At 42.3% G+C, this 23,183-nt stretch overlaps 1 protein-coding gene across 13 annotated transcripts in view; it reads left to right on the forward strand.

Moving 5' to 3' along the window:
- The window catches only part of CLIP1 (CAP-Gly domain containing linker protein 1), a 124,487-nt gene that overhangs the window by 61,277 nt on the left and 40,027 nt on the right, over positions 1-23,183 (forward strand). For 8 of the 13 annotated variants that reach the window (XM_042961893.1, XM_042961897.1, XM_042961902.1 and 5 more), the window contains 11 exons: positions 2,023-2,220; positions 2,838-2,941; positions 5,466-5,526; positions 9,918-10,022; positions 13,850-14,794; positions 16,595-16,711; positions 19,310-19,367; positions 20,106-20,189; positions 21,115-21,271; positions 22,621-22,786; positions 22,884-23,099. In XM_042961893.1, coding sequence (XP_042817827.1) covers positions 2,023-2,220; positions 2,838-2,941; positions 5,466-5,526; positions 9,918-10,022; positions 13,850-14,794; positions 16,595-16,711; positions 19,310-19,367; positions 20,106-20,189; positions 21,115-21,271; positions 22,621-22,786; positions 22,884-23,099 — 2,211 coding nt within the window. The remainder of the gene's footprint in view (positions 1-2,022; positions 2,221-2,837; positions 2,942-5,465; positions 5,527-9,917; positions 10,023-13,849; positions 14,795-16,594; positions 16,712-19,309; positions 19,368-20,105; positions 20,190-21,114; positions 21,272-22,620; positions 22,787-22,883; positions 23,100-23,183) is intronic. The other 5 variants (XM_042961898.1, XM_042961899.1, XM_042961905.1 and 2 more) reach the window with 3 other exon arrangements.

Genomic DNA, 23,183 nt, shown 5'->3' on the forward strand with positions numbered 1-23,183 from the left:
GGCCTAGCTTTGGGAAGGCACAACGTTATCGAAAGGAATAGTCCAGTTGCCTCAAACTCCATTACCCCAAGCTGGTAGTTTGCACGGTGTCCAACCGGTGGCGCCGTGTTTCCCTTGAAATTTGAAAATCTTCCACAGTGCCCAGTGACTTGGCTGCAGCACCCTGGGTTATCTCTGTGCAAGGAACCTCAGAGCTACTTTATCCAGGAAGAAAAGTTAGTACCGAGAAAGTATAATTTTAACCATATAATGAAATTGGAAAGTCAAGGTCAGATGGTTAAAAGAACACTCCCCCCTGCCCCAGTATGTTTATGTAATTCAAGAAATTTCACAAAATAGAAATAAGCAGAAATAGAAACTCTAAGAGTAAAGGAATCCAGTCAAGCCCCAAACTAACTATTAATGACAGATCCTCACTCTGTCTGCCTCCTGGACGAGGGCTCAGATAGACGCATGAAGAGCATTCGAGTGGCAAACAAGGCTTCGATTGCAGGAGATGAAGTCAGGGCTGACTTGATCCAGATCCAGCGATCTGATCTCTAAGTCCAGGGCCTTGGACAAATGCTTGCCAAGGGATGAGGCCTTCCCTGAACTCCCTCCCAGCCCCTGGAGCCTCACTTGGAAGAATGCTGTTCAACTTGCACACATTATCCCTTGCCATAATGGGAGGTGGTTTTCTCAAGTGTTTTTATCTGAACGATTAGCCTCAGTGTGGAGGAACAGCCCGGAGTAACAGAGGCCCCGGGCGGCTTTCTTTCTGCACCCCTCCCCCCACCGCGTTTCTGCTCTGCCTTATTTTCTGTCTCCTCCCCTTCCCTCTCCAATCCCCTTACCGCTCCTCCCATCCCCTCCTCCTCTTTCTCCACAGATTCTCTTTCCCTCTTTTTCCTCCCTCTGCATGTCCTCTGTCTCCCTTTCTCTTACGCGTGGACTTGCCCACACACGTGCACACTCACCCCATACACATGCACTTTTTAAGGCAGATAGAGTTTTCCTCTTCGTCTGATATTCATAAATCCCTCTGGTGATTGGGATTCAGGTCTTCAAGTTCTGGGTTCCTGGGTGAGATCTACTGTGCCTTTCATTTGTTTAAAAAAGTTTTTATTTAAATTAATAAATTTAATTAATTAAAAATTAAATTAATTAATTTCAAGTATACAATTTAGTGATTCAACACTTCCATCCAACACCTGGTGCTCATCACAAGTGCCCTCCTTAGTCCCCATCACATCACCTATTTCCCCCATTCCCCCCTCCCCCCTGGTAACCATCAGTTTGTTCTCTTAAGAGTCTGTTTCTTGGTTTGTCTCTCTTTTTCTTCCCTTTGCTCGTTTGTTTTGTTTCTTAAATTCCACATATGAGTGAAATCATATGGTATTTGTCTTTCTCTGACTTATTTCTCTTAGCATTATACTCTCTAGATCCATCCACATTGTTGCAAATGGCAAGATTTCATTCTTTTTTATCTGTGCCTTTCATTTTGAAAGAAAGATGAAGAAAATCCTGACAAAATCCAACTGTGTAATCAATAAGAGGACGGTTTTTGGCTCCAAGGGTGACCTCTTGGTTACTTAATGGTAGTTAGGGAAAGTTGGAAAGTCTCGACCTCAAGTCTGAGGAGCAAAAGACTGACCAAAACGTCGCAAGAAGAAGAAAACTACTAATGAAGCTCAGGTGGTAACAGAAGCTTGTTAAAAGGGTTTGTGGAATTTTTCTAGATTCCTACAAGGCCCTGTCAGCTGAGCTCAGGGTACCTTTGATGTGAGCCACTTATTCTCCTTCTAAACATCTTTCTGATTGTTCCATGACTTCTCACCTTGATGTGTTGTTTGTGAAATTTACAGTCAGGAGGCGCACGCTGTCTTGCTTCCTTGATGAAAAGCTTTTCCTAATAATTGGCAAGCTTGGGAGCAGGGGCAGCACCTTCGCTTTGCTGAGGAGACGCCTGCCATGCATGCCTCGTGCCCTCCTTGCATCCCCGATAGCATCATCGCCCTTCACTTCTTTAACTTTCCTTTGCAGTTGACTGAAACCTCCTCCCGTTACGCCAGGAAGATCTCCGGCACCACTGCCCTCCAGGAGGCCCTGAAGGAGAAGCAGCAGCACATTGAGCAGCTGCTGGCTGAACGGGATCTAGAGAGGGCGGAGGTGGCCAAGGCCACGAGCCACGTGGGGGAAATAGAGCAGGAGCTAGCTCTGGCCCGGGACGGACACGACCAGGTGAAGTCTGGTGCTGACCTTGTTTCGGAGATGGTGATGGGTTCTAAGCTGATCTTGTGGAGATGGTGGAGCTTTCTAAGTTGAGGGAGGAGGCTGAGCAGCGTACCTCGTGCTTGGAGCCAGGGAGCTAGTCTTGGGAGCACTGGAAATGAGTAGAAATGTCTTTGCTGGGCTTGTTTGAAGCTGTGACCTGGGGTACCACTTTGTATCGTCATAAAGATGCAGTTTTGTTCTTCTTGAGTCTACCGTAGTCCTTCGGTCTTTACATCCAGGCCTCTTGGCCTGTGTCAGGGGAACTTGTTTACTGGGACCTTACCAACGATTGCAACTCCTGTTTTGTAGATGACCTTCTGTATGCGTTTCAGCCGTAAAAAAGATGAGCGTTGTTGTACCATTGCCCTCTTTTGCTTTAATGGTGTGGTTTTTCATCATCTAGTTTCCAGGAATGCGGCCGAGAAGTAACCTATTAAAGATTATAGAAAGCGTTTCACTGTGAAAAGGTTTTAGAGTCATGCCCGCCCACAATGGTACCACTTAGCTGTAGCTCTTTGGAGGCGTCCCTGGGCCTGTGTCTGGGTCCGAGGGAGGCCACTCACTGACACCCTTGTCTTTCTCAGCATGTCCTGGAATTGGAGGCCAAGATGGACCAGCTGCGAACGATGGTGGAGGCTGCTGACAGGGAGAAGGTGGAGCTTCTCAACCAACTTGAAGAGGAGAAGAGGTGACCTCAAACTGTTCCTTAGTGCAAGTGTGGCCTTTTCCTTCTAAATGACCTTAGGAAAACATTCTTATTAAGGTGTCAAGCCCTAGAACCAAAGGAGTGACTGTGTGTTCGGTAGAAATTCAACTCTTCATCTTGTGCCGGGAGGGTTTGCTTTGATTTGACTTTTTTTTGAGAAGTTTGGAATTATCTAGACATGGCCTGCTAAATTTAACAGCTGCTTATTGAGCACCTGCTGTGTGCCAAACATCCTCTTGAGGTTGGCCTTAGTGTCGTGAAGTCGATTCAAACCCTGCTTCCACCTGGAACCGTTTTTGGTGAGAAGACATTTTGGGTCCATGTTACCTAGTATGTATGTATTTTAAATGTTTGTTTATTTTGGAGAGAGAGAGAGAGAGCGCGTGCGAGCGAGCATGAGTGGGGGAGGGGTAGAGAGAGGTGGGGATAGAGGATCTGAAGTGCGCTCCACACTGACAACAGTGAGCGCAATGCGAGTGTTGAACCCATGAACAAGATCATAACCTGAGCTGAAGTCAGACTCTCAACCGACTGAGCCACCCAGGCGTCCCCAAAGTGACCGAGTATTTATGAAACACCTGTGTATCTAAATAAAACTCTTCTGTCTGGTAAGTGATACAAGGGCCCTGTCCTTGAGAAACTCAGTACCTTGTTAGGAAAACATAACTTTCATGTGACGCAATTAGAGGATTATCCAGGTCAGGATGGAATCAGGTGCTAGATGGTGTGAGACAGAGCAAGTTTGGTTCTTAGCGGCTTCTTGAGGCTGTGAACTAACACAGTCTCTGAACAGGGTGTCTGCATGGAAACATCGGAACATTTCTGGACAACAGGACGTTTGTCCTGTCTTGCATTTAAAGCCGCCATCTTGTCATTTCTGATGGTAGCAACTTAATTCAGTAGCCATCTGGTCTGTATGTTTAGGACCGTGAGAGGCACCACTGAGGTACGGGATACAGTGGACGTATAATAGAGTCTCTTATCAAGGAAATTATCTTCTTACTAGAAGAAGTGCTATATGTAGGAAATTTTCTTCACATCCTAAAAATGGCTACGAATAAATGAGATATAGTAATAGGCCTTTCTAGGCTCTTCTGAATACCAAGGCAACAGTACCATTTGCTTTGGTTCTTAAACCAGCTCTTGATCTGCTGACTGCTGGGCAGGACAAATGTCCCCCCACACTTCCAGTGAGCTTGAGGGGTGTAAATTATTTACGATTATATTTCTGATTTAACAGAGTAGAATTTTTATTTAAAAAAATTTTTTTAAATGTTTATTTGAGAAGGAGAGTGCATATGTGAGCAGGGGCAGAGCAGAGAGAGAGAGAGAGAGAGAGAGCGCGAGCGCATCCTAAGCAGGCTCTGTACTGTTAGCGCAGAGCCCGACATGGGGCTTGAACTCACAAACCATGAAGTCGTGACCTGAGCCAAAATGAAGGGTCGGATGCTTAACTGACTGAGCCACCTAGGCGCCCTGATTTTTTTATTCTTAATTTTGCCAGAAAGGCTAGTGAGTTTGACAGTTTTGGTTTTTGCACATAGGTTATGAACTCTGTCCCCTTTTCTTCCTTACACTCACTTTTGTGAAGATTTGTAATATGGATGTTACCTGGATTTTGTCAATCTTCAGGGTATCTTCAGGTATTTCATTGACTTGGTGATAGCATTGGTTGAGACCCACACCCAATTTAGAGATTTTAAAATGGGGGGGGGGGGATGTGACTCAAATTGTTGATAATCTCATTCTCCCAGTACAGGTACTGGTATTGTCCTGGGGCTTTCTGTGTGGGTAGCCTGCTAACCTCACCATAAAATATCAGATGTAGGGTGGTATAAAGAGAGATTTGTTTTCTTTTTTTTTCTGAAAGAGAGGGTGCGAGTGAGGGGCAGATAGAATCCCACAGGGTTAGGGAGGGAGAGAGAAGTGGGGTTCGCCTGGGACTTGTGTTTTATCCAAGGTGGGGCTCGCGTTCACCCGAAGTGGGGCTGGTGCTCGCCCAAAGTGAGGGCTGGGGCTCATGCTCACCCAAAGCAGGGCTCACTGACTGTGAGATCATGACCTAAGCCGAAGTCAGATGCTTAACGACCCAGGAGCCCCAAGAGAGATTTGTTTTCTATGCCACTTTTCCCTGTGTTTTGTTATTGTAAAGTAGAAATTACAGACTTGGAATCTCAAACCTATTCCTTTGGTAATCCGACGTTTTCCCTTTAGGCTGATCTTGTCTTGATTAGGTTCATTCTGGTGGTTGTGACAGAAGAAAACCAGTGGATTTTTCTCAACTCTTAACTCATGTCTCCTGGAATCAGTATCTGGCTAAAACTTTGAAGTTTCCTAAATAGCAGAGAGCTGTTAGATTTATAAACTAGGTGCCTAAAAATGTATTTTCTTTTCTTCCACTATCATCTGTTACATTCACCAGGGTATTGATTATAGATTCTTGTTTTGGTAAGGTAAATATATTCCTTGGTTACCTGAAGTGCTTTGTTTTGATTTTGTTCTACAGGAAGGTTGAGGACCTTCAGTTCCGTGTTGAGGAAGAATCCATCACAAAAGGCGATCTTGAGGTAAAACCCCTCCAACTCTCTACAGCTCTTATGGGTACCAGTATTGACAAGTACGGATGGGATGATCCTGCCAGAACAGGTGGCAGAGGGAAGGGAAGGAGCCCGGGTCTCTGGCCGGCTGGGCTTTGGGCCTAGCTTACGGCTCAGGTGCCAGCGCCCGTCCTTGTCCTGTGACGGTGCTGTCCCAACTCCAGTGGCCCAGTCAGATTTTTACTACTCTTTCCTCGTGCTTCAAAATCCAAAATCTTGAATTGGAGTTTATCAAGTCATAAATCTGGCAGTGTGTCCAAGTGAGATTCTAGATATTCCTCTCACGGTCAGAAATGGCATTTTAAAAAGCATGTTTAACCTCATCATAATAGAGCAAAACAAAGTTTTTTGCTGTATCTCAGCTTTGCTTTTCAATTGGGCAGAATAAATTTTTCATAACCCTGTAAAAGGAATAAATGCATGTTTTAGTTGTTTTTGTGAAGTAATTACAAGAGGGTAAAACAAGATCAAATTGTATTTCAGCCTCTTTGACTTCCATGGCATATTTTAAATTCGCAGAGATTTCCTTTAGCATCAAGTTTCTCATCTTTTAACAATTATTCATATCAGTTTTTTTTAATTAGATGCCAGAATTAAATGATTTTGATGCTCTTTAAAAACCACTGCTAGATATATGACAGATACAAATTATTAAATTGTTCAAATTCTGCAGATTTCTGGTATTGAATTAATATTTTAGTAAAAATTGCACTTGCCTGTGCAGTTCTCAGAATATACATTTTTATTAAGAGTATACATTACATTTTGTTAAGAATATACATTACAAGTTAAGAGTCGGTTGATGGCCACACCATGCTTACGTTTCAGGGGCCCTTCCAAATAGGAACTGATTCCTTTGGCAGTTGTCTTTACAGTTGACAACAGAGAGCAAGGAAAACATTTTCTGAGTTGTAGGCCCAGAATTTAATGGATTATTAATAATTCAATAGTCACCTTCTTTACTCATTTCATATATAGTCACATTCCTTTAGTTGACTTTCGTGTTGTTTCCATCCATTTAAAAACACCCCAAAGTCTCATATCATCATCTTATTCATGGGGAACACAGCCCAGGGTTTGTTGGGGAGGTGCAAGTTAAAACCTTTCCATCAGCACTGAGTTAGTGTAGTCTGTCTGATAAACTCACTTGAAATTAATCAGAGTTATATTGAAACCCTAACACGTACGGAAACTTTAGTGGAATCTCTCCTTTTGTTGTTGCTTAATTTTTTTATTTTTTTACTGATAGCAAAAGAGCCAGATTTCTGAAGATCCTGAGAATGTAAGAGGGCACTTAACTGTGTGGAGATTTCCCTTGTTAACACAGATTGATGACAGATTAAAATGCTTATTGATATACTCAAATACTAACTGCGTAATCTGACCTGAAACATTGACCTTAATATTTCTGTGCATGTGGCTTTCACAGCAATTACGTTTGTATCCAGAAGAAATTGTATGTAATGACTAAGCTCTATAAATCTATGTATTTAATGCATAAGCAAATGTTTGCTGGTAAATTTTGCCAAAAAAAAAAAAAAAAAAAAAAGGATTTTATCTGGGTGCTTGGCCTTCTCTTAATTCATAACGTCTTCTAATTTTAATAGAGTTATTCCAAAAGATGATAGCTAACAGAAACATAAAACATAATAGCTGAAGGGATTACAGAAATTTCTTCGGAAAGTTTGCCCCAGTGGTCTGATTTTATTCCAATGAGAGCAGAAGGGCATTCTGAGCGCCAGAACGGATTGCCTTTTTGTGAGCTCCCACTGTCGGCCAATGCCTGTCAGTGCAGGTGACAAGAAATTCAAGCGTCTGCTTGTTGCTGCAGTATTTTCCCTGATTGGTGACACTAGAGAGGAGCATTCTTCAGTGAAGATGCTATGTGCTTTAAATTTATTATTATTGAAATGAGATTTTTCTAGTAGCTGTGCTACCGGGCTTGAAGGTGTTTTTTTTCTTCCTCCCTCTGATTAAAATCAAACACCCAACACAGATCTCACCTAAATGGCCTCGAAAGCACCCTGTGAGCTGTGCATCTGCCAGCTGGGAGGCCAGTTGAAAGAACCTAAACGCTTTTGGCTTGTTTTACCACCATAAGGGAATAAAATTAAACCAAAGCTTTTTCTTCCTACCACCACCCGGCAGCTGAACTAGACAATTCAAGACCGAGCTTGTAAAAAAGCCTGCGTTCTGAAGGTTTCCTTTTTGTGAAGCTACTTCAGTGATCTGGGTCTCTTCTGTCCTCCCAAAACAGGCTCCCGCTGCATCCGGTGTCAGTCTGCATGGGACCTCCCTCCTGCCTTTCTTGTGTGCTTCTCGCAGAGCCTTTGCTTTCCCTCTCAGTCCCCGTCCCAGGACTTTCCTCTTGGGATGCTCTGTCTTCCTGGGAGAAAGGAATACTTTTAAAAGGAGGGCTGTCCTGTCCAGGGTAACGTTTTTACCGCACACCGTGGCATGGACGTGGATCTCTCGTTCCCCTGCTGCTGGTTGCTCACACACAGCTGTAGACAGTCCAGCTGGTTTGTGTGCATACTGGCCAGCAAGGAGGTACAGCAGTCATCTGGAAGATCTCAGTGGGAAGGAGGTCACGCTGCAGTAGATGCCTGCTTTTTTATCTGGAAGTAGTGACCTTTCACCCAGAGGACACTGAACTTGGAGTCAAGAGGTGAAGAAAGGTTCTGTTGCCTTTTGCTTTTTACTGTTAGTTTTACTGTTCAGTTCTGGAGGCTGTGACCCCAATTATATAGATCTGGATTAGATTTGTTTTTTTCTTGTAAAAGCAGGTAAATTGAACAACTTCTGTCTAAGGCACATGTGGACCAAGGGGACTATCCAGACAGTTAGGTTTTGAATTTTTTTTTTCCATTATTTTTGTTGAGTGTAAAGAGCTGAAGCAGATAGAGAAATTAAAAAAAGGTTTTTTTTTGTTCACCTTTTGAATATTCCATGATGGTTTATCCATGGTTCACAAGCAACGTGACCTTTGGAATGTGTTGAAATCCCTAGAGAACCACTGGAGTTAGTAAGGATGTTTTCAACGTAAAACATCCTACCTTCTACTTAAGCTCTGCGTCACTTTCTGTTACTTTATTTAGAGTGTGTTGTCATTTCTCATTGCCTGTAATTGTCCAGACATAGATCTGACCAGTTAGAACCACAAAATACTACAATTAATATAAGTAGTTAGAAGCTGCTGGGAGCAGCTCTATCAGTAGGTTTTATCAATCAGTTGATTATGCTGGTAACCTGTTGAGTGGACAGGTGAGTGGGGAAAGAGGTACATTCAGACTGATACCTAGATTATTTCAAATTGATTAAGACTCTGCTGTTAGAAAGAGATTGCTTTCTGGGTTCTCCATCAGGTAATGTCTAAGTAAGTGATGATGGGGAGTCTCTGGAGTTTCGAAACACACTAGGATCTGACCAGCTCCTTTTGCGTGGAGCTCAAATGAATACCTTTGTGCTGAACCACCGTTTCTCACTTCTGAGCTGGTAACTACTTCATCCTAGGATCAAGAAAATGAGCCCTTTATCAGCTAGCTCTAAACTTCTCTCCTGACCTGAGTCTCAGGGATGTAGCATAATTATTACTGAATTTTCCCCTCGAAAATATGATCTCCTCCTTTTTTCCCTGGTGACAAAATCGTTTTTGGAAAACCCACTGTTGGCAGGAAACTAGGGAATTAGGAAATGTTGCTAAAAACGTCAGTCCCGTTTCGCTCATCTCCACAAAGGCCACCGGTGTGATTTTCTCAGCTCTGGTTTCTAGATTCCCTTCATTAGGTTTTAACTCTCCACACTTGTTCACATCAAATTGCATGCCAGAGTGCTAGGATCTGCTCTAGGGACTTACCGAACTCTTATAAGATTTATGACATGTTTTGCATATTTAGGGGATTAGCAAGTGATCATTTTGAGGGTCAATTCACTTTTCAAAGTCACCGAGTCAGTTACATACACATTGATGTCAAATAGCTGTTGTGGGGAGGAGGGAAAACGATAGTTTAGAGGAATATTAACTATTCTAATTTGTGCTGATAAACTTCACTTATCAATATAACTTATATTTGGCTGCATGCATCTGACACTTTTCATCTTGCCTCATATGTTTTCATTTGTTTTCTTTCTCAGTAGACTAGCTTGTGTCCCCTGCCCACCTCATCCTTTTGTCCGTAGCGTTCATCCTCACCCCCAGCCTCCCCATCTCGGTCCATCCTCTGCCCTTCTCCATTCCCCTTTTTGTTCATCCTTCGGCGGAAGGTACTGGTGGCTCAGCCTGCATGCCGCTCTCTCTCCTCTTGTGCTGGCATGTCATGGTGGCACTGTTGTGTTCTCTTCCTCTTCCTTTTTACTAACAGACGCAGACCAAACTGGAGCATGCCCGCATTAAGGAGCTTGAACAGAGCCTGCTCTTTGAAAAGACCAAAGCTGACAAACTGCAGAGGGAGTTAGAAGACACTAGGGTAATGGTTTTCACTGTTTAATGAAGCAGATCCATATATGTGAATGGTGATGCCTCGGGGGACGTGCCTTGCAGTTGGCCTAAGCCTTGACCCAGTGGTTCCACCTGAGTTTGGTCTTGGTGCCGTTCGGGTGTTTGTGAGCTTAGGCTGATGGTTAGACACAGGTGTTTCATGTCGAATCCTACGTCAAAGGTAAAGACTCATACCTTTGGTTACCTCGGCCAAAATCAAGATCGGAAACGATACAACTGTATAGACTGCATGGACGTCCACAACCACATTTGAGGCTTTTTGTATTACTACCTTGAAATACGTCTCTCCCGTTTGCCACGAGCAGTCAATTGTCCTCTTGTTCTCATATTCCCAGTGACAGGGTTTTCTGAATAATTTTTTGCTATTGTTGTTTTACTTTCCCTCTCTTTTCCTGCCTTCTTCCCTGACCTTTTGGGGGAATTGAAACGCTGGCTCTTTTGAATGAGAGTTAAGGACTTTCATCCCATTGGCCTTTTTTTCTTGATAGCTGGTATGTCTTGTATTTCCCTCCTTTCTGTCACCAGTAGGTGAAAATCTCAGCAAGCAGGAGGGAAAAGTGTGCTGGGACCAGCATGGCTTCCTACAACCCCAGCTCACTGTCTTTGGCCCTCCGAGCCCATGCGTTAGTCATGTTTTCATTTATTTATGTATTAAAGCACTTATATAGTGCTTACTCGGGGCTGGGCACTATTCTGAACACTGCACCGGTATTAACTTACTTGGTCTCACCTCAATCCCGGGGGAAGTGGTAGTATTGTCACCATTTTACAGATGAGGATACCAAGAGATGGAGAGATGAAATAATTTGCCCAAGGTTACACAGCTAACAGTGATAGTGGAGCCAGGATTTGTATCTAGAGCAATGGTCCCCAAAGTCTGTGCTCTTGACCACCATAGGATGGAGTCTATTATGGAGGCAGTTTTGTGCTGAAATATTTAAGAAATAATCCAATACCTTTACATATAAGAGGCCATGTGTCCACACACACACACACACACACACACACACACACACACACACCCCTTTTAAATCACGAATTTGACTGTCAATGGCTAAATTGTCCAGATTGTTAACTTTAAAATTTCAAAAATTACTGTCTCTGATCAAATTTGGCATGATTTTTTTCTTTTGAATTGTTAGTATTTGAGGCAATTTCCTTTGCTGAGAAATCATTGATCTAAAAATCTAGATAATTGAGTGATTTTTCTTCTCTAAATCATAAGTTTTTGTTTCTTAAGAAGAAAGAAAATGTTCTCAGTTGGCCTCAAGAGTAAAGGTACTGCCTGTGTATTTGGTAAGAAAAAAGTCCTGGTAGTTTGGTGCTGTTTCTTTGTTACCTGAGAGCCAAAGATTTGATCTGGGAAATACAAGGGACTGATGATAACATTGGGCTCCTTTAGTGAGAATGGCTGTTGAAGCAAGGATATATATGTATATGCACATGTATATACATATGTATGTATGTGTATATATATATATATGGTGTATATATATGGTGTATATATATATATGGTGTATATATATATATATATATATATATATATATATACATTTTTTTTTTTTTTTTTAGCCCATGAATTCTTCCCATGTAGATAAGTTAGTAAACAACTTGGATGGATTTTTGTTTTGTTTTTGTTTTTGCTGTCGATAAGAAGGTATCCATCACGGCATGGTTTATCCAATTATCTCAGGTTTAACCTGTTTTCTTTCTGTAACAAGTCATGTCTTCTATTGATCCTTGTTCTTGCTTGGCCAAGTGTGAAGCCAACCAGTGAGCCTCTTGAATGTCTTATCACCTACCTTCCTTTTAGGAAGTGCTTTAGAATTCCTAAAAGCCAGTAAGGCCAGTTTATAAGTAAGCTTCTGGAGACAGAAGCAAGACTAAGAAACGATACCTGACTTTTATGGCCTGATCCTGGTGGAAGAGGCAGACACGTGGTTTCGCCCGAGGGCAGACTTGGGGAAATAAAATGAAAAACAGAAGTGCTGTGAAAATGCTACAAGATAATCACACTATTATTTTGACTTATTTTTTACTTGATATTTCCTCAGTTTGCTTTATAGTGACTAATTACAGATTCTTATCCCATTGGATTTAATTTATGTTCCTGACCTTGAAGCACTGGCGTTTATCAATGTTTTGTACCTTATTTTGTGGCAACAAACTCTCGGGCACCCTGCCCCAGAAAAAAAGTATATAAATAAATTAACCTCTTGAAGCTGGAGCATCTATAACCCTGAAGCATAACACTTACAATCAGCTTTGGAATAGTTACTGACTTCCTTATGCAGTTTTTTGGAGACCGAGTTGGCTTCTTTTCCTAGTCTTGGCGGACGTCTTAGTGTCTCTCCATATCACAGCCTGTAGGTGTGCAGAGAAAGTGAAGGAAACAACGGTGACTTTCTGTCCCACTAGAAGGCAGTGAGGGAGAGGAGCCTTCAACCTGGAGGAGTTTTAATCCTTAAAATTGGTTTTTAAATCATTCATGTTCCCTTCTTTTTCCCAGGTTAGTCCAATAATTTATTTTTATGCCCAAAGGTATCATTTCCCACATATTTTGTGTGTTACTCTGACTGGCTAACAGGTATCAGAGGGAAGTAATTTCCTAAGAGTAAAAGGACACAGTTTAAGGAAGTGTTTTTCATAGTCCTGGGGTGTTTGTTTAAAAACAGATTCTTGGGTGCTATCCCAGAGCTCAAATAGAATCAAAACATGGGAAAGTACTGGGACATACATATATATGCCTTTTAGACATATATCCCAGGAGATTGATTTGCATACTAAAATCTAAGAACCACTGGGTTAGGGGAACAAGATTTGTACATTAAAATGCCAATAGAATTATAAAATCTAAAAAGTGTAATCTCTAAAGATTCTTGTGTATAATTGCAGGTAAGTAGTAGTTCTCATTTTGTCTTCCTAAAAAACAGGTTAATGAATTATTTCTTCATTATCCAGGTGAAGCTTTTATTCTAAAGTTGATGTGGTATTAATTGAAACATTTGATAGGTAATTTCACACATTTTTATACCAATCGTAGCTGACGGAAGTATAATACTAACCATATATATGTAATTGAAAATTCTGTGCTTCCCACATGAACATACTTTTTTAGTAGATAAAAGGAAAAAGAAAATGAATAATATATTTTTATTTAAACTGGTATATCCAAAGTAATATCATCTCATTATGTAATCAGTCTAAAAATTATTAACAAGGTGTCTTCTGTTCTTTTTTTTCCCCTGAGTCTTCAAAATCTGTGTATTTCACACTGCCAGCACCTGTCACATTTCAAGTGCTCAGTAGCCCCGTGTGCTACTCTACCGGACAGCACAGAGCTTTAAAATCAGCTGCATCAGGTAGACGAGCATTTACACATCCTGGGTGAAGCAGAGTAGGGAAAAAACAGGTAAAATGAGGAGGATCCTTTCTTCCAGCAGGCAGATAAAACGAGAAATTGGAAAGCTACTGTTTCCCTCAACTTACCTGTCAGATGATGGGCACTTCTCTAAAGTTTCTTTAGAGGAAAAAGAAGCAAGTTAAATTCCATACCAGTTTTCAGTTTCTTGAGCATCTCAAGATGGTGGAAGTTTGCCCAAGATGATGACTTACTTTGGAGCTCTCAGAACTGGGCTTCCTCTGTGATGGCAGCTAGAGGTGGGTGAGCACGAGGGCTCGCTGTAGCTCACCGCTGCCTGAGGTGGGGAGTTATTAGAGATCTTCAAGGTTAAAGGAAATTACCGGTGACGGGTTATTGACATGCTTTGTTTCTCTTTGGGCTGCGGTTACTAGGTGGCTACAGTGTCAGAAAAGTCCCGTATAATGGAGCTAGAAAAAGAGCTGGCACTGAAAGTGCAGGAGGTGGCTGAGCTGCGGAGGAGACTGGAGTCCCAGAAGCCCACTGGGGACGTCGACGTGTCGCTCTCCCTTTTGCAAGAGATAAGCTCTTTGCAAGAAAAATCAGAAGCTGCCCGTGCTGACCACCAGAGAGAAATCACTTCCCTGAAGGAGCATCTTGGAGCCCGTGAAGAGACCCACCAGAAGGAGGTGAAGGCTCTTCAGGCTGCCACGGAGAAGCTTTCCAAGGAGAACGAGTCCCTGAAAAGTAAGCTCGATCATGCCAACAAGGAGAATTCCGACGTGATAGTCCTGTGGAAGTCCAAGCTGGAGACGGCCATCGCGTCTCACCAGCAGGCGATGGAGGAGCTAAAGGTGTCCTTCAGCAAAGGGGTCGGAACGGAGACGGCAGAGTTTGCGGAGTTAAAAACACAGGTGGAGAAGATGCGACTGGATTACCAGCACGAGATAGAAAATCTGCAGAAGAAACAAGACTCTGAAAGGTCTGCTCACGCCAAAGAGATAGAAGCCCTAAGGGCTAAGCTGATGGCGGTCGTTAAAGAGAAGGAGAGCAGCCTAGAAGCCATCAAGGCGAAACTGGACGAAGCAGAAGACCAGCACCTAGTAGAAATGGAGGACACCTTAAACAAATTGCAGGACGCTGAAATAAAGGTAAAGGAGCTAGAGGTCCTACAAGCCAAATGCAGTGAACAAACCAAGGTTATTGGTAATTTTACATCACAGCTCAAGGCTGCCGAAGAAAAGCTCTCGGATCTTGATGCACTTCGGAAAGCCAGTTCCGAAGGTAAATCGGAAATCGAGACACTTAGACAGCAGCTTGAGGCAGCTGAGAAACAGATTACAAATTTAGAGATTGAAAAGAATACTGAAAGCGGCAAGGTTTGTATTGGCGTCCTCCATCCTTTAAGTTTCCATCTGTCCGTCCCGCTTTGCACCGTGTGTTACTTTTGAGTGGAGCTCGTTCACCTTCCAAATTCCCGATTCTTTCATACAGCACGTTGCTTTGTGCTGGCAAATTTCCCAGCTGCGTGTAGCATCCTCTGAGCGGCTTGAGTGTGGTTTCTTCTGAGGAGATTAGAGAAAACACTGGCTCAACTATGTGAGTTTATTTTGGTTTCCTGTTATCTGGGAACTTTACACTTTGTCTCTGGGCCAGGCTGTACGCTTTCCTGTTGAAGCTTGGTTCTGGTCTGTCACCTTTTTAAAACAGAGAATTCCCTAAGGTGATGGTGTTGAGATAAATAAATGGAGAGGAAAGAAATTTAAAAGATTACCTCCTCCCTTGCCATTTACGTAATTGTCTTGTCCATAAGGTAATATATAAAAACAGACTGCGGACCTTCAGGCTTGAGTTTGACTAATGGAAATTAACAGTCTATGATAAGTAATACTCACAGCAAAATAAGGTTAAGAGCCTGGAGCCCTTTGCATCGCTACTTTCTTTCTCCTTGGAGCTTTTCCTATGCCACAGTGAGATCATGTTCTATTCCCCACCCTTTTTTTTTTTTTTTTTTTTTTTTTAATTTTTAGAAGTTTATTTATTTTGCGAGGGAGACAGAATGAGTGGGGGAGGGGCAGAGAGAGGAGACAGAAAATTCCAAGTAGGCTCCCACTGTCAGTGCAAAGCCCGATGTGGGGCTCAAACCTACGAACCATGAGATCATGACCTGAGCCGCCGAAACCAATAGTTGCAGGCCTAACCGAGCCGCCCAGGTGCCCCTGTTCCCCACCGTTTTGAGGAAAGATCTGACAAGTATGCTTTTGGTCAAGGTGCAGGAAATTCTATGGAACGTTTGTCAGCTACATTCCTTTCTAATTAGCCTTTTCAAATATTCCCTTCATTTTTAAGAACCGTTTGAGGGACAGATGCTCTTTCCCAGCCCTCTTGCCACTAGCGGGAGTACTGGTACTGATGAGGAATGTTACGAGCTTTTTGCAGGAGAAACTGCTTTGTTAGCAAAGGGTTGTAAAGTTAAACGGGGAGATGTGAAGACAGAAGGAAAAGTCACTAAGTAACTAACCTTAGTTGAAGATAACAAGCTAATTACAGGAAGTTTTTCTCAAATCTCCTCACTTGGATCCAAAATACCAATCAAAACAAAAATGAATTAGTAGAGCAGTATGAAGCTAACTAAGGGTTGGTCAACTTTTTTTACATCCAAATTGAATGAAAACCAATTTCTGATGACTGTTGTCCAGTGGATTTTAAAATTCTTTATTTTTTTAAGTGTTGAAATACTTTAAGCATATACAAAGATAGAAAATAACATAGGTCACATGTATCCGTTATTCCTACTTTATGGATTTTAAAGTCCAGAAAATGAAATTGCTTAACTTACCCACTTAGAAAGTAAGTGTCTGCGCTTTCTGCTTTAGATCATGCTGATACTCCAAATTTTGGTATAGAAAAATACTTTGTTTTGACTATTTTAAATAGCCATTAGATTGTGCTACCTAGAAACGGATTGTGTGAAAAGTCATTGGCTTCTTAGAGTTAACAACCGCAAAAAAAAAGAAAAGCAGTAATTTTTTTACCCATGCCTTTATTCCTTTCGGTTTTGTTTGGTTGTGTTTGTTTCTCGTATGTTTTTTAGGTTTCTTTTATTTTTTCTTTCTCATTCATTCTTTTTTGTTTCCTTCTGTTCGTTTACTCCTGTGCCACGTCGCTGTGTACGGTAGGCTAGTAGCATTTCCAGGGAGCTTCAGGGGAAAGAGCTAACACTAAATAACCTTCAGAAAAACTTGAGTGAAGTCAGTCAAGTGAAAGAGGCTTTGGAGAAAGAACTTCAGATTTTGGTAAGTACCTGTTGGGAATCTGACTCTCAGGGTTTCTGGCCATTTGAATGGTTCCTGTTTTAAAAACAAAAATCTCTGTAAGGAAGTATTGTACCTGTTTCCTTCCTCTTTCAAAGTATTGATTGAAATTGAGTGTATTAGTCATTGGCTGATGACCTTGAAGGGAATGGGATCAAATCGACACTCGCAATAAAGGTAGGTATTACTTTTTCCTTTTTAAAATCTAGCCTTTGCTTCTGAGAAATGGGTCGCTTTGGCATATTATTGACTGCTTAGTTTTGCTAAACACAGGGACCTTCCAAGTTATACACCCAACACGTTAACTTTCACTTATAATGAGGTCTTGACTGCTTTCTCGTACTTTCCAGAGAGCTGTCCCGGACCATTGGCATCCTCTGTTAGCAAGGCAGGGTGCTGTCTAAGTCTACGAATTCAAAGAATCATCTCTTACAACTCTGTTCATTCCACCCCAGGAAATTACATTTCTTTGCACATATATCCTCTTGCCTTAATCCCAAGTTGTAAGACATTTTTTTTCTTAACTTTTTCTTACCTTTTCTCAACTGTTCTCCTTACTTCCTGCATCAGAAACTGAACTTACAAGGCACCTGGGTGGCTCAGTTGCTTGGGCGTCAGACTTTTGATTTTGGCTCGGGTCATGATCTTGCAGTTCGTGATTTCGGGCCCTGCACCGGGCCCTGCACTGACAGTGTGGATTCTGCTTGGGATTCTCTGTCTCCCTCTCTCTTTGCCCCTCCCCTGCTCTCACTCTGTCTCCCTCTCTCTAAGTAAATAAATAAACATAAAAAAAACCCAACAACCCTGAATTTAGTCAGGGCCGGCAACCATAAGCACACATCATGGAGAGTTGAAGGTTATGGACAAACTGGGTAAGAGACACATGAGTCAGGAGGGGGCAGTTGTCTTAGATCCTCCATAGACCATCCTCTTCCCCACTTCCCCACTTCTTTGCTAATACCAGGGGTGAATGAGTGTTTGCTTTTTTTTTTGTTTTTTCAATGCCAATATTACAAACTTCTTCAAATGTTAAATATATAGCTGCACTGTTCATTTTGGTAGCTACTGTTCACATACGGCTATTTAAATGAATTAAAATTAAGTTCTTCGCTTGTACCAGCCACATAGGAAGTGCTTAATACCCACATGTGGCTAGTGGCTACCATACTGAACAGTGCAGTATAGAATATTTCCATCATGGAGGATAATTCTGTTGGACAGTTTTGATGTACAGTATTTTAGCTACTTTTTTGAGAATAAGTTGGCCTGGGAATGACAATTTTCTAATACGGTATCCTTTAAGAAAATGTGTTTTTTGAGTTTCATACCATTTCTCTGCCCTCTTCCCCAAGCTTTACTTTTTTTTGTAAGTTAGCATATCCCTCTAGGTACCCTGTAGAGAAAACTTGCCATCTAAATCTGGCTTTGGGAATAACACAGGTGGACATTGTGTGGGCTTTGGTGGACTTGTGTGGTTCATGTACCCGTTTTTAAAATAATTCTAAATAGGGGCGCCTGGGTGGCGCAGTCGGTTAAGCGTCCGACTTCAGCCAGGTCACGATCTCGCGGTCCGTGAGTTCGAGCCCCGCGTCAGGCTCTGGGCTGATGGCTCGGAGCCTGGAGCCTGTTTCCGATTCTGTGTCCCGCTCTCTCTCTGCCCCTCCCCCATTCATGCTCTGTCTCTCTCTGTCCCAAAAATAAAATAAAAAACATTGGAAAAAAAAAATTAAAAAAAAATAAAATAAAATAATTCTAAATAGTTAGAAACACTCATTTAGAAATGTTATTGGTGTATCTAGCTCAAAACTCATCTCAGGGAAACCAGGAGAGTGTTTTTATCTACTGTCATGTTTAGAAAAGAGTGGGTGAGCAATGGCCCTTTTTGGTTCTAGAAATAGTTTTTTTTTTTAAGTACATTTTATTTTATTAAAAAATTTTGTTTAATGTTTTATTTATTTTTGAGACAGAGAGAGAGGCTGATCGTAAGTAGGGGAGAGGCAGAGAGAGAGGGAGACAGAACCCAAAGCAGACTCCAGGTGCTGAGCTGTCAGCACAGAGCCCGACGCGGGGCTCAAACTCACGAGCTGCAAGATTTGACCAGAGCTGAAGTCAGATGCTTAACCGACTGAGCCACCCAGGTGCCCCCAGAATTAGTTGACATGGTTTCAAGATGTTAGGTTCTCGTTACTCTCAGATATAAAACATTTCAGAATTCTGATCACTGTCTTAGCCAGATATCTGAAGAGAAGTTCTGCTAATTGAGGATGGCAACATGAAAAAAGCATTCACATGTACCACATGTACTTACGTGTGCACATTCACACATCTGTACAGATGTATGTGCACACCTAGGTATGTACACACATAGAAACCCCATTCACTTGTGTATGTACATGCACAGTAGACATATGGTAGCACTTGGTGTCTACACGTTTTGAGTGTAAGCTCGTTTTGATGAAACAAAATCAGCCACAAAAAGTAGATAGTGTTGCAGTTATCACTGACTGAAGCTTTCTATTTCTATAATTTGAAATCTTTCTCATCTGAATATCCAATTCTTTTTTCTTTTTTTTTTTTTAGAAAGAAAAGTTTGCTGATGCTTCAGAGGAGGCGGTCTCTGTTCAGAGAAGCATGCAAGGTATGTCTTACTAAAGTATGAGCAGATGGCTTTAGAGAATGTCACATTCTCACCCTGAAGATGGCGTCTGGAATACACAGAATAGATGCTCCTGTAGTCTGATGTCCCTCTTCTGGAAGCTCCTGCAGCCGGATTGCATGAGCTTCCTGAAGCCTCAAACTCGCATTAATTTTTTCTTCTTTTGACTTGAGGCTTATTCTATATTAAAATTAAATATACTTGGGAAAAGTATCTTAATCCTCAGGCATTGATAACTATTGAGTTTTAGCTGGAAGTAGGAAAGAGAAGCCTAGAAAGGGATGCGTGGTGTCTGCTTTTTTTTTAAATTTTTTTTTATTTTTTAATTTTTTGAGAGAGCACGAGTTGGGTAGGGACAGAGAGGGGAGACACAGAATCCGAAGCAGGCTCCAGGCTCTGAGCTGTCAGCACAGAGCCAGACACGGGGCTTGAACTCATGAACCACGAGATCATGACCTGAGCTGAAGTCAGACACTTAACCGACTGAGCCACCCAGGTGCCCCGCCTGGTGTCTGTTTAATCCACAGATGTGGGGAGGCAGAAAGAGACGCATGCTTACTCCTGTAGGTCCATTATGCAGTGGTTTGATGTGTGGTGGGACTTTCTAGCATTTGTCCTCTCAAATCCCAAGCATATTATTTGATTTGGTTTAAGACAGTCAGCCTCTAGATGGCTTCTTAAGTATGAAATATATTAAACTTTTAACTTTATCCTCCGTAGAAACAGTAAATCAGTTACGTCAAAAAGAGGAACAGTTTAACGCGCTGTCTGCCGAATTGGAGAAGTTGAGAGAAAATTTAACAGGTAAGATAGCTCTGGTTACTAAGCACTGGATATAGTAGGTTTCCTAGGATTTGTGGTAACCATAGTACATTACAATAACATTTATTCAGGGGTAACTTCTTCACTCAATAGTGTGATATAACGAGATCAAATACTTGAATACTTGTTGGAGGTCTATAAATTCCGCACATGCTCTCTGCCCTGTTTTCAAATAAGTCAGAATCCACCACATGTCACCGTTCCTACCTCTGTCCTTGACTCAAGCCACCCATCATTTTTCACTTGAGCTGCTCTAACAGCTCACTGCCTGCTCAGCCTGCTTCTGCCCTGCCCACTTTGGTCCATTTGTAGCACCCCAACCAGAGCGGTCCTTCCACCATCAAGTCAGGTCGTGGCACTTTTCTGCTTGAGATCACTCGGTAGCTCCCCTCACATGCAGAGTAAAAACTACAGTCCTTACCAATGCCAGGCCCTGTTACCTCTCTGATTACATCCCGTAATCTGTAGTCTCTCCGATTACATCAAAAGGCCCGTAGTACCCTTCCCCTTGTTGATTCTACTTCAGCTATATTGTCCTCTGCATAGCAAGCATTTTTGTGCCTCAGGGCCTTTGCACTTGGTGTCCCTCAGCTCCTTCAGGTCTTTACTTAAATGTTACCATTCAGAGAGGCCCTGCCTGAGATTTTAACCTTCCCGACTCCTTCGTGGTTCCTTTCTCTACTTACATTTTTTTCCCTCTTGGCAATTAACCCTATTTTTATACTATTTATTTTCTTTCTTGATCTTGTTTATTGTCCGTTTTCTTGGCTAGAATATAATTTTCATGAGGGCAGGGATTGCTGTATGCAAATATTCCCAGAACAAGCCTCGGAATACAGGATGTAGTCAATAAGTTTTTGTTGCCTGTAACACTGTGGTGCAATTTGTTTTTCCTGTGTATATTCAGATATGGAGGCAAAATTCAGAGAGAGAGATGACAGAGAAGAGCAGTTGATAAAGGCAAAGGAAAAGTTGGAAAACGACATTGCAGAAATTATGAAAATGTCTGGAGATAATTCTTCTCAGCTGACAAAAATGAACGATGAGCTACGTCTGAAAGAAAGGTATGTACGAATGGTTATAAGGGCGCCCAATTTAGGTTGGCCTCTGAAGTGAGGTCTCGGAGGGAGCGGAGCCAGAATTCAGGGTGGTTCTGTTTTAAAGTTTCTTGTCTCCCTTCCTTCCTGTCATTACCCCGGTGTACCCTTCAGTCAACTACTGGACCTCCTAAGTAATACAGTATTGTGGACTTTTTAATGACTTGCAAAGAATTTTACCAAGGGCAGTGACATCTTTTACAGGCGCTTAACAATTTTTTAACCTGTTTCAGTGTAACGAAGGGTAGCCCTTATTACAGGCTTAGTAGGTATGTGCCCTGCACTGTGCTGGGTGTATTTTCTAATTCTTGTAACAATCCTGTGAGGTGAGTGTCTTACTCCCATTTTGAAGAGAAAGGAATTGAGGCTCAAGAAGGTGAAGTCACTCGCTTGTGTTCTGGCCCCAGAGAGCTCGCGGCTCTCGTCGCTGCGCTGTTCGTCCTCAGCGCTAGCTTCCTTTATCTTCGCCTCTGCTGTTGTCTTTATTCTGAGGTTCTTGTTGCTTTGATTTTTTTTTCTTTTAATAGCTTCCATACAAAAAGCAAATGTCTTATAAGGCAAAAAGCCTTCAGAGGACATTTTAGGGCTAATGAGTCTGAAAGCGTGACTAGTTGGCAGTTAGGTTTGCATCCACGGGCCGGCGTGGGGTGGCGGGGCAGGTGGCGACTGGGCCTTGGTTGGCCGCCTCGGGTCAGACCCGCTGTGAGGCGGGTGCAGTTGCACAGGCGGTTGTGGCACGGTGCCCTCGAGGAGCTCCATCTCTGCAGGTGTCGGACAGGTGTAAAACCCAGAGGGACCGCCCGAGTTTCCCTCCTCCGTTCTCGGAGTCGTCTGATAGCCTGTTCTCCAGGTTTGTGTCTCACGTCTTGTGTACATCTTTGTTGGACCACATTAGGATCTCGAAGCTAGTTCTTCAAGTTCTGAAGTGTCATTTTGTATCTTCTGTACTCAAGCGGCACTAGAATGAGTTTTTGATAATCTAGTCTGCTAAAATTTTGAAACTTTACTAAAATAACTCATTTCCTCATATATGTGTACTTTTCACTCATTTTTCCTTACTGATCTATTTACATAAAATGATAAACCTTCACAATTACAGTAGTTGTCGCTCCAAATAATGTATTTATAACTGTCACAATTGTTAAAATTATTCTTCAGGGCAAGTCAGGTTAATTTTTTGTTGTTTCAGACGTCATTAAGTTATTCACAACTTAAAATCATTAATACAATTATTAATACTATCTTTCTAAGCATATCTTTGGAATTCAAAGCATTCTTTTGAAAGCTCTGACCCCTTGTATTGAAACTTGTTCTAGAACCGTAGAAGAATTACAGCTAAAGCTCACAAAGGCTAATGAAAATGCAAGCTTTCTGCAGAAGAATATTGGGGAAGTAACTCTCAAAGCGGAACAGTGCCAGCAGGAAGCAGCTAAAAAGCATGAGGAAGAAAAGCAAGAACTGCTGAGGAAATTGTCGGACCTGGTAAGGAGGCAATAAATGGGACTGTGTGTTGGCAGGAAGGTGAGGGGCAATGCAGATGAGGCTGGATGACTCTCTCCCTCATTCGGGCTCTCTGCAGGAGAAGAAGGTGGAAACGAGCCACAACCAGTGCCAGGATCTGAAAGCTAGGTACGAAGCAGCCAGTTCGGAGACGAAGGCGAAGCACGAAGAAACCCTGAAGAGCCTACAGAAGATGCTGCTGGACACAGAGGAGAGGCTGAAGGCCGCACAGGAGGAGAACAGTGGCTTGTTGCAGGAGATGGTGGAACTGAAAAAGCAAGCTGACAAGGCCAAAGTATGTTCTGGGAGACAGTTCAGTCGCTGTGTTGCGTCGAGGCCGCGGTGGGGCTTAGAGAGCGTCAGCGGATGGGACGGGGTA

The sequence above is a fragment of the Panthera tigris genome, chromosome D3, assembly GCF_018350195.1.
Source record: "Panthera tigris isolate Pti1 chromosome D3, P.tigris_Pti1_mat1.1, whole genome shotgun sequence".
Taxonomy (NCBI): Eukaryota; Metazoa; Chordata; class Mammalia; order Carnivora; family Felidae; genus Panthera; species Panthera tigris.